This window comes from Molothrus aeneus, chromosome 9, assembly GCF_037042795.1.
Source record: "Molothrus aeneus isolate 106 chromosome 9, BPBGC_Maene_1.0, whole genome shotgun sequence".
NCBI classification, from domain to species: Eukaryota; Metazoa; Chordata; class Aves; order Passeriformes; family Icteridae; genus Molothrus; species Molothrus aeneus.
Window position 1 is genome coordinate 2,347,501 of NC_089654.1, and position 10,657 is coordinate 2,358,157.

The 10,657-nt window shown below is 47.0% G+C and overlaps 1 protein-coding gene across 2 annotated transcripts in view; it reads left to right on the forward strand.

Annotated features, from left to right (window-relative positions):
• Positions 1-10,577, forward strand: part of ITGB3BP (integrin subunit beta 3 binding protein) — a 20,774-nt gene extending 10,197 nt beyond the window's left edge. For both annotated transcript variants that reach the window (XM_066555335.1, XM_066555336.1), the window contains exons 4-9: positions 1-67; positions 810-888; positions 1,633-1,726; positions 2,831-2,890; positions 9,185-9,305; positions 9,686-10,577. The exon at positions 1-67 is cut by the window's left edge. In XM_066555335.1, the coding sequence (XP_066411432.1) occupies positions 1-67; positions 810-888; positions 1,633-1,726; positions 2,831-2,890; positions 9,185-9,294 (410 nt within the window). In that variant the 3' untranslated portion in view covers positions 9,295-9,305; positions 9,686-10,577. The remainder of the gene's footprint in view (positions 68-809; positions 889-1,632; positions 1,727-2,830; positions 2,891-9,184; positions 9,306-9,685) is intronic.
• The last annotated feature ends 80 nt before the right edge of the window (positions 10,578-10,657 follow it).

A 10,657-nucleotide genomic window follows, 5' to 3' on the forward strand; every position in this document is an offset into this window, starting at 1 on the left:
GGAACGAGCAGAGCGAATCCAAGTGCGGATTATCCAGGAGAGGGCAGCCTCAAACAGAGCACGACGTGTAAGTGCATTCGGTTTGGAGTTTGCTATGGCTGCAGGGCTGTGATTGCATCTCATTTTCACCACCAGACAACAACTGTGATGTTTATTCTCCTAAATATTAGCTTTGAAGTTGTAGCTCTCTATTTTCAGTATTGCAGTTGAACTCCCCGTTTGTTTCCTGGGGTTTTTGCCTCTGCTGGATGTTTTCCCACATCTTTAGGCTGAAATTCCTTCAGTGTGGGATAGTGTCTCCCAAGTAATGGAACTGGACAGATTGTTGGGATGACATTTAAACAGTGGAAAATAAAATATTAACATTATACCGGTGTAAAACTGTAAATTGATTAATTGGGGGGTTCTTTTGTGATTCAGTGAATCCCTTGGTCAACACATTCAGCCTCATCTCTTAGTGACAGGAACACGGAATTACAGAACAATTGGAGTAATTAGAGGCCTCATTGATATGGAAATGTTTGCATTCAATAATTCAGAATGTTTTTAAAAGGTTTGCAGGAGACCAGCAGTGACATTCAAATAAGAACGGGTCTAAACCAACACCTACACTTAATATTCATGTGAACTTCCATACACTTAATTTTACAGATGGAAAATACATTGTCCAGTACACTGATACAAATCCTCACAGCTGAACTGGATCCATCCCCATTCCAACGAGAAAAAACTCTGGGAAACATTGCAAACATGGATTTTCAGTGAGTGGGGATGTGGATAATTGGAATTGTTTTACCTTTTTTACACAGGTTCCTGCAACTGCACTCCCAAGTGAGAAATTCCTTGCCCAGAATTCTGAAACTAAGAGCAAATCTGACAAGCCTGAAGGTCTGGTTTACACTGATTTGTCTTTTAAACTACTTCTAATACAGGATTTGAAAGCAAAATTAGGATTTTTTTATGCAACATTTGACTTTGAAGGGGTAGGGAAACAAATAAAAGACTTGAAACCAGGCAAGTTGGACTTGGAAATCCAGAAAATGCAAACAAACTCAAAAACTTATTGGATTTTTTAAATTGGAAGAGTTGCTTTTCCACATCCTCAGTTTTTAATTTGTACAGAAATAGAACAAATATGAAGTAGTTCTCAATTATTATTTATAACTGTAAATATGAATTAACTGCATAGATTTTTATGTCTTTGAGGATTAAAGATCCTTTTGTGTTGAAGTGATTGTACCATTTAATTTAGCACTAAAGTATCATTATTTAATAGTCCAGTACATGTTAAAATGCAAATCACTGCTCTCTTTTTTCCCCATTTTGTTTCCTGACTGAATTTAGCACAAGGTTCATTGCTGTACATCAATAGCTGAGAAATAATTCAGTGTATTCAGAGGGTTGTGTTGATTTATTTCCTGTGGACAAGATTTTATTAAAAAAAAAAAAAAACAAAAAAAAAACAAAAAAACCCCAATGATACTAATTGAAAATATTTTAATTGCAATGCTTATTTAGAAAATGAGGAATTTAGAGCTTATGAACAATTTCCAAATTGGTTTTGGTGTGTTGTAGATATGGAGTAGATATTGGGAATGGGATTTAACGATGATTTTAATTGTTGTTTTCCAGGCTTTGGAGGGCAGTAGAGAGCTGGAAAACATCCTTGGAGTCTCACACTCGTCCTGTGTCCTGAGTGCTGAACTGCAGAAAACCCAAGCGCTGGGTGAGGAGAGGGTTCAGTACATTTATTTATCCCCTCGGAACATTTAGCGGGGATCACTCCAGATGTTCCCTTTGCTGCTCGCCAGCACTCAGGAAAATGCACTTCAAGTGTCCCTGTGCATCCAGCAGGGACATAAAAGCACACGGGGAGGGCAAACCTGGAAAAGCAACACCTTTTCTTATGGAAATGCTCAGTAAATAGTTAGATACTTAGTGGGTGCTTAGGTGGGGATTAGGCTGAACGTTTGCACTTGGATTGCTTGGCCTTTCTTCTCCCCTTCCGAGGAAGTTGGTTAGTTTGTTTGTTTGTTTGCCTGTCAGCAGGATTAGGCTGAATATAAATTTCCAGGCTTTAAAAATCTCTATTCATGTGTCCTGAAATGATGGACATTCCAGATGCTTGTCCTGTTGGGATAAGGGCACTTCACAGCTGCCACATCTGAAATGCTTTTCCAAAGCAGCCCAAAAAGCAAACCTTGGGAGCCTGGATGCTGCTTCTTGCAGTTGGGAGCAGGTGGGCAGTAGAGCCACAGGTACCAGAGAAGATTTCTTGCCAGCCCCAGTGGAATGGAAGCATCACACGCTGGCGTTTCAATCCCCATTTCTTCCCTGGCTTGGATTCCAAAGCTCATTCCATTTCCCTCCTGCATGGCCATGCCCTGCCCTGTTCCCACTGTAGTGCCACATCCTTTCTGGGCCACCTTGGAGTTACCTGGGCACAGTCTGGGTTTCACTGGGGTGGGACAGACAGACAGACAGGCAGCCAGCCCAAAGGACAGCTCAGACCTCTTATTGCCACTCCTGTGTCCACTCCCATCCTGCATCCTTCCCCCATCTCTGAATTAGGAACCATGGCAGCACTAGAAAAAAAAACAAAACAAAACAAAACATTGGAACAAAATGTGGGATGAGGCTTGGAGGCAAAACTTGTCAGGATTCTCTGAATTCTGAAAATTCTTGTTAATTTTTTGAGCACAGTTACATAGGCAAGAGGTTTTTTTTTTTCCCTTGAAATGCTTTGAAAGTGAAGGAGGCAGCAGAGGTATTATTTTCTTTGAAAGCTCTGGGGCAACATTTGTTGATTTTGGATTTATTTCTTCACTAGTGAGTCAAGCAGAAAAACTGCAGCTGTTGAAAGCAAACCATGCAAAAGTCGCTGCCCGAGGTAAGAAACTCTTCATAACTCTGTGTAACAGATGCTTTGATTCCTTTTGCTTGATTTCTTTTCAGTCCTTTTCACTTGCAGTAAGGTGGGTAACCTGTAGGATATGAAAACAATGACAATCAAATGTGTTTCTTCTCAATGGTCTGCAAATGTAAATTGAATATTTGCTGCTATTTTCATTGTGTTGGGTATTTCCCCATGAGACTGTGCAGGAGAAGGAATCCTTCATGGCCTTGCACTTGTGCCATGGTCCAGCAGGTTTCCCATACTTTTTGTAGATCCCAATTATCCTTGTTCTTCCTCATCCTCCTCCCTCCCACTGTGCTTTCAGTGTCACAGTCTTGCAGCAAAACCTTTTTCACCTTGTGCATTTTGTGGGGTGTTTCACCCACTGTGGAATCCCAGCTCTGGGGTTTCTTCATGACCAGTGCTGTGGAAATATTGGAAGCTGGTGGTGTTCAATCCCCAGCTGCTTTAGTGCCTGGGCAGGAGGGAAGGGGACACACACAGGACAGTTTAATTCCCTCACACTCAGTAAAAGCAGCAACCTTCCCCTGGGATATTCTGATATTTCTGTTACCTTCACATTTTCCATCTGAAAGCAGAGCAAACCCAGAACCAGGAGCAGGGGAGGTGTCTCTGCTGTGGGGAATTCTCTTAAAGGACAGAAAATTGATCGAGCTTGGATTTGCTGGGCTGCAGCAGATCAGCTGCAGCTGGAAAGGAGTTCCAGCCCTTGGGAGGGAATGGGGCTGATTTGAGCAGCGTGCAGGTGCTGATTCACAGCCCCTGTGTCCTCCTGCTGCAGCCAGGGCTGGCAGCACTCGCTGCTGCCCTTGTGCTCTGCTCCTTGCTGCTCACCACACACTCTGGAGCTCCAGCTCTGCTCCAGAAAGCAGCCCCGAGCCCCAAACACACATAGGTGAGAGATATTTTGTGGAGGGAGAGTGGAAAAGAGAATTCTGAGTTTAAGCTGAGCGATTTTGACCAAGTTCCAACGTCAGCTTTGCTATCACAAAGAATAAATTCAATTTTGCAGTCTTGAAAATGCAGTAGCGGGAGAGGCAGAGAAGTTTGTGATCAAAGAGAAGCATCTGTAGATGTTTTTCTTTGCCTTTTAGTTTCAGATGTGGGTTTTTCATAATTATTTTTAATTAGTTATGGCAAGGCTTAAAACTTATGACTGTTCTGTGGCTTGGTCCAGATGGAATGTCACATTATCATCACATGGTGAGGCATGAAATTTATTTACTTTACATAAACGACCTCCTCTAAAAACAACTTCACAGAGAACATTCCTGCCTCAATGGGCAGCCTTGTGCAGAGCTCACTTTATCATTTTGGGTGACCAGCATGGAAAAAGGGCATCATTGTTTGCCCACGACTCGAATTTACAGTAAACAAAATGTTTTTGAATAAAAAGTAAGCAAATTGTAAAACAACTGCCAAGAGATGAATCGAGTCGGTGTCTGGGAGTCCAAAATGTGCTGAGAATGGATGTGCAGGTTGGGATGTGCACATTTTGAAGGAAAATTTCATAGGTTTGGAGATTCCAGGAGTGAAGTTCCTAAAAGGGGAAGCTGCTCCAGCTGACTGTGACAAAGGACAGGGACACTTTGCTCCCCAAAGCCCTGACACAAACCGTGGCTGCTGCCCATGAGAGTGCTCCAGAGATCAAATACTTGCAGTGCTGAGGAAAACTCTGGCCAGGCTGTGATGAAATAAAAAACACAAAGGAATTGTTGTGGGGCTGTTCATCCTGCTGAGCCCAGGGGCAAATCTGATCCTCCCTGAGTTCTGAGCATTCCCAGCTTTCATGGTGGGGTGAACACAAGGGGCTGAGCTTTGTGCTCCTGGGGCAGTAGTGGTGGCTTTCCAGGACACTGATCAGGGCTCAGTGCATGGAATTTACTCCATGCCACTTGAAATCACTGATGAAAGCAAAGCTGAGAAATCAGGGACCAAAACTCCTGAGTTTCCATCTGCCAGTCCAGTTCTGGAAACTGCATTTATTTTAAAACATAAATCCCATTTCACAACCACTGCAAAATATAAACACATCCTTAATAATCAGAGCTCCTCCTTCAACCTGGTAAAAAGGTAAAAATACAGAATTCCACCATGTATTCCATTTGGTGGCAGTTTGAGTGCAGAATTTGGGTGTTCTAAGGCTGAACCACTTGGCTCTGGTGGTTGCTGGGGGTTTATTTTCACATCATTCTCAAATCAAGTGTAGCAGATTTGTTGACCTTTAGATGTACTTGTGTGTCTGCCCCACCTTTTCTTCCTCTTCCTTGGAGATCTTCTGAGGGAAAGGAGAATACAGCAGTGGATTTTTCCAACTGTAAAACCCTAACCTAAAAACCACATTTATTTTCCTCAGGCCAACTTTGTACTTACAGGGAAGAAATGCCATTGTCCCTTTGCTGGGAGAACTGAGTCTGGGAAAACTGGCTGAGCAAAAATTGTAACACTGGAGGGATCTGGCCTGGCTCCTCTGCCCTTCCCTGTGGAAGAACATCCCTGTTTGTGCTCCTGGGGCTTTCCTACCATCTCACCTGGGCAGGGCTGATCTCAGCTCCTCACTCAGTGGGGATTGTGGTTTGCCCAGTTGGTGTCTTGGGCATGAAAAGCTGTTGTTGCTCAGGCTAGATTTGAATTCAGGTCTCCTCATTCTGTGGGTTTGAGTTTGTGCCCGTGGGAGTCCCTGCCAGGGGAGGGGAGGGAACAGATCCCAGTGAGCCCAGTGCCCCAGGCTGCATTTCCAGCACAGGTGAGGAGAGGAGGGAACAGATCCCAGTGAGCCCAGTGCCCCAGGCTGCATTTCCAGCACAGGTGAGATGGAGAGGGAACAGATCCCAGTGAGCCCAGTGCCCCAGGCTGCATTTCCAGCACAGGTGAGGAATCCTGTCCCCAGCCAGCCCCAGGAGCTGGGGCAGCTCCCCACTGCTCCTTCCCAGCAGGATTTGGGGCTGTGGGGCTGTACCCACCCCTGAATTTTCCCAGCAGCCTGAGTCTGGAGGAGTCTGGGGTGTGGGCCCAGCAGCTGGAGGAGTTTTGGGATGGAAGGAGGGAGAGGGGCAGCTCCAGGGCTCTGCAGTGATGGAGCACCCTGGGCTATGCAGATGAAATATTAAGCCATTAACTGCAGTGGCAGATACAGAAATGCACATGAGACATATGACTGGAGGCCCCAGACAAGTACACAGAGAACTGTCAACCTGCATTTTAGATTTAGGTGTCAGCCCCATTTATTCACAGATTTCACCCTTGTTTTTACACTCTATTTTCCTACGTGCCTTTTTAGAGATGCAACAGCTATGAATTTTTAATTCTGGTGGATCTAGTTTAGAGTATTAAGCTTAATGAAAAATTCACAAGAATTGTAGTTCTTCCAACATGTAGCAGCTCCTACATGAGAATAAATACTGCTTTCTCCCATGAATATAATTATTTTAAATAAAAAAGAAAAGAAACATTAGTTTGGACTCACTTAGTAGCAATTATATGTTTAAGAGGTGTAAATAACTTGCTATCCAGACATTACAAATATCCAGGTGCTCTGTATGTGCTGATGACAACAAAATTGAAAAGAAAGACTGTAATAATTCTGACTGGTTTTCTCTGCAGAAGATATTGATTATTTGTGTGTGGTGAGAGATTTGGAAAATTCAATTAAAGGAGTTGTGCAAAGGTTTCATAAATTTCCCCAGTACAGCGTGTACACAGACATTGCTGCGTATTAAATCAATGCAGCACTTCACAATATATTTTCTTTGAAACATAAAAATAAATAACATTTAAACAGTTCTGCTTACTACAGAAACAAATTTTATTTTCTGTGAAGCATTTAGTCATGTGCTATCACTGACTCATACACATTTGCCAGCTGTAACAAATTTTATAGACGTTTTCTCCAGAGACATAGCTCATATACTATGAATTTTTAAATGAGCAAATGGTGAAGAAGGGATGTCAGCAATATAAAAATTGATCAGTTAAAAGATAAAAGCATAAGTAAAGAGATTTGTATGGTAGTCTTAATAGGTTTTATTAAATAAAAATACTATAAAAAGACAGTAATGAATAGACTGAAGGTTTTAACTGTGGTTGAGGTGGAGAAAAATTATTCTGGCACATTTAGTAGAAGATTGGTTTTATATCACCCGACAGGTGAACATTTTTTTTCTCTCTGCTTTTTAGATCTGTAAATGTTTTAGAGCAGCCAAAGTTGGGAGAGGCTGGTGGGGGAACTTGGAGGGGAAAGGAAACTTGGGAAGACTGAGCCCTTTTAGTGCCTGTGTGGTCCAAGGGCAGCTCCAGGTTAGGTGTGAGCCCAGGGGCAGGTGCTGGTGTGGAGTCACTCCCTGGCAGTGGGAGATCCCTGGAATCACAGGGTGCCAGCTGGGGAGAGCTGAGGAGGCCCTGCCCCAGCAGCCCCACGGCTGTGGGCTCTGGTGCCCTCCCCAGCTGGGTTTCTGTGCAGCTGAGAGGCTCAGGCTGCTGGAAATGCCCTTTGTGTGTTCAGCATCATCCTGAATTCTCCCTCAAACAGCCCGGAGCCAGCAGCCCTGGGGGTGCTCCAGCAGAGCTGCTCATCTGCTGCAGGGACATTTGGCACCCTGGCACTCACAGGCACCTGCTCCCAGAGCCTTCCCACATGTTCCCATTCCCTGAGTTCCTTCCTGCCCTTGCACACTTTTCCTGTGCCTGTCCCAGGCACCTGCTCACCCTCACCAGGCCCAGCCCTGCCCCGCTGCAGCCCCAGGTGTGGGTGATCCAGGGGTGGCTGTGGGTGACTCTGGGATGGCTGTGAGTGATCCAGGGATGGCTCTGGATGACCCAGAGATGGCTGTGAGTGATCCAGGGGTGGCTGTGAGTGACCCAGGGATGGCTGTGAGTGATCCAGGGGTGGCTGTGAGTGATCCAGGGGTGGCTGTGAGTGACTCTGGGATGGCTGTGAGTGATCCAGGGGTGGCTGTGAGTGATCCAGGGGTGGCTGTGGGTGATCCAGGGGTGGCTCTGGATGACCCAGAGATGGCTGTGAGTGACCCAGGGGTGGCTGTGGGTGATCCAGGGATGGCTGTGGGTGACTCTGGGATGGCTGTGAGTGACTCTGGGATGGCTGTGAGTGACTCTGGGGTGGCTGTGGGTGATCCAGGGGTGGCTGTGAGTGATCCAGGGATGGCTGTGGGTGATCCAGGGGTGGCTGTGGGTGATCCAGGGATGGCTGTGAGTGATCCAGGGATGGCTGTGGGTGATCCAGGGGTGGCTGTGGGTGATCCAGGGATGGCTGTGAGTGATCCAGGGGTGGCTGTGGGTGATCCAGGGATGGCTGTGGGTGATCCAGGGATGGCTGTGGGTGATCCAGGGGTGGCTGTGGGTGATCCAGGGGTGGCTCTGGGTGACTCTGGGATGGCTGTGAGTGATCCAGGGGTGGCTGTGGGTGATCCAGGGATGGCTGTGAGTGACTCTGGGATGGCTGTGGGTGATCCAGGGATGGCTGTGAGTGATCCAGGGGTGGCTGTGAGTGACCCAGGGGTGGCTGTGAGTGACCCAGGGATGGCTGTGGGTGATCCAGGGATGGCTGTGGGTGATCCAGGGATGGCTGTGGGTGATCCAGGGGTGGCTGTGAGTGACCCAGGGATGGCTGTGGGTGATCCAGGGATGGCTGTGAGTGATCCAGGGGTGGCTCTGGGTGACTCTGGGATGGCTGTGAGTGATCCAGGGATGGCTGTGGGTGATCCAGGGGGGGCTGTGAGTGACTCTAGGATGGCTGTGGGTGATCCAGGGGTGGCTGTGAGTGATCCAGGGATGGCTGTGGGTGATCCAGGGATGGCTGTGAGTGATCCAGGGGGGGCTGTGAGTGACTCTAGGATGGCTGTGGGTGACTCTGGGGTGGCTCTGGGTGATCCAGGGGTGGCTGTGGGTGACCCAGGGGTGGGAGTTCCCCTGCTGCAATCCCTGATTGGGCTCTACTGGCACAGCCCTTGGGGATTCTTATTTATTCTTTTATTATTGATAGCAAAAGGCAGCACCAGCTTCTCATCCTGGCAGCACATTCAGTTCTGCTTTGCCATCACTGCCAGTGATGGATCTCAGGTGCAGCCACTCACCAGGACAAGCTCTGAAATCCCTGCTGAGACACCGTGGGTGAAGGAAAAGGGGTGCTGGGTTCTTTAACCACCACAGCAACTTATTTAACTGGTGTGTGAGGCAGGATTTGCACAAATTCTGCCATCACACCACTGTTGTCTATCACACACTACATTTCTGTGTTTTCCTTGTTCACAGAGCACATCCAGGCTGGGGGTGCTGCATTGCTCACCTCATTCCTGGACAGAAGGAAGGAGCCCCTGGGCCTGCTCCAGGCCACACCCAGCACCAAGGCACAGCCAGAGTGACCAGGACCAAGGTACTTCTTGTAAACCCTGTGCAGAGAGCCCTGGGATCCCTGCAGGCTGCCCTGAGGGGAATCAGGTGTTCTCCACCCCTGGGCTTTGTTCCTGGTTTATGGAGTGCTGTGACAAAGAGCTTCTCCAGAAGCTCTGCTCCTCCACTGTAACATCCTGTGCTGTTTCTCCTCAACTTGTTGCTGCTTTGGTCACTTGTCCTTGTTCCCTAAAACGTCCCCAAATGTCCCTGCAGCTCCAGGCAGAGGGGTTGGTGCCCTGCCTTGCCTGAGGCTCTGTGTGTTTTACTGGACACCACATCCATAACTCCAAACAGATCCCATGCACGATGATGCTGCTGTCTAATTACTATTTATTTTAGTCATTCCTCATCTCCCCACAGGCATTATGTGAAAAATGCATTCCACATTAACCCAAACTTCTCCATCTGCTGGACTGGACTTAAAAGGAGCGAAGAGCTGAGTGTAAACCAATCTCCCCAGCAAATCCCAGCTGGGGAGCGCTCGCTGGGCCGGGCAGGTGCACGTCCAGATAACATTTCTGGCATCTATTTCAACTTAACAATGTGCACAAGCAGATAATCTCAATGTAAATAATCCACCCGGGTGCTGTGCAGCCCTGTGCCCTGGGGCTGGTGCTGTGTGGTGCTCTGGGCTCTGCAGGGCTTCTCCAGCACTGCCTGGCCTCTGGGGCTGGAGGGAGCCCTGCAGTGCCAGCGATTCATTATTCCCACCCTGGATGTGTTTGAGTTGTTTGCAAACATTTCCCTGGTGGTGCTGCCATGGCTGGGGACTGATCTGTCACCCACAGGAGGCTTTCTCTGAAGTCAACCCCAGCCTCAGGGTAAAAAGGCCTCAGCCTCTGACCCAGCACTAACACACAGGGCTCTGGTAACCTTTGCTTTTAGGTCAACATTTGAGTTTAGTTTTGGCATTTAATGCTGTTTTATATAAACCAACCTTTTTCATAAACCAGCTGCTTTTCTCTTTCCTTCTCCTCAGCCTCACCCCTCCAGCCAAGTGAATCCCCTGCCTCTCAAATCCTTGCAATTAGGCTGAAAAAGTGCAGTAAAACTATTTATTCGTATTAAAGTCCAGCATAAACACAAACACTTGAATGTCCTTTCTACCACTGCAAAGTCCCATCCTCAAATAAACTGATTTTTACACGTAAAATTCTGAGCACCAGCATGATAAAGGTGTTCAGGGTGTGGCTGAGCACGCACACGCTGAAGTTTGGGAGTTTTTAATTAATAAAAATGATTTTGCACTTCACTGCCCGTGCAGTCTGAGTGGGAAGAAGGTTAGGAAGTGTTTGAGGGAATTGTGGCAGCTGTTCCCATTTCCCCTGCTCT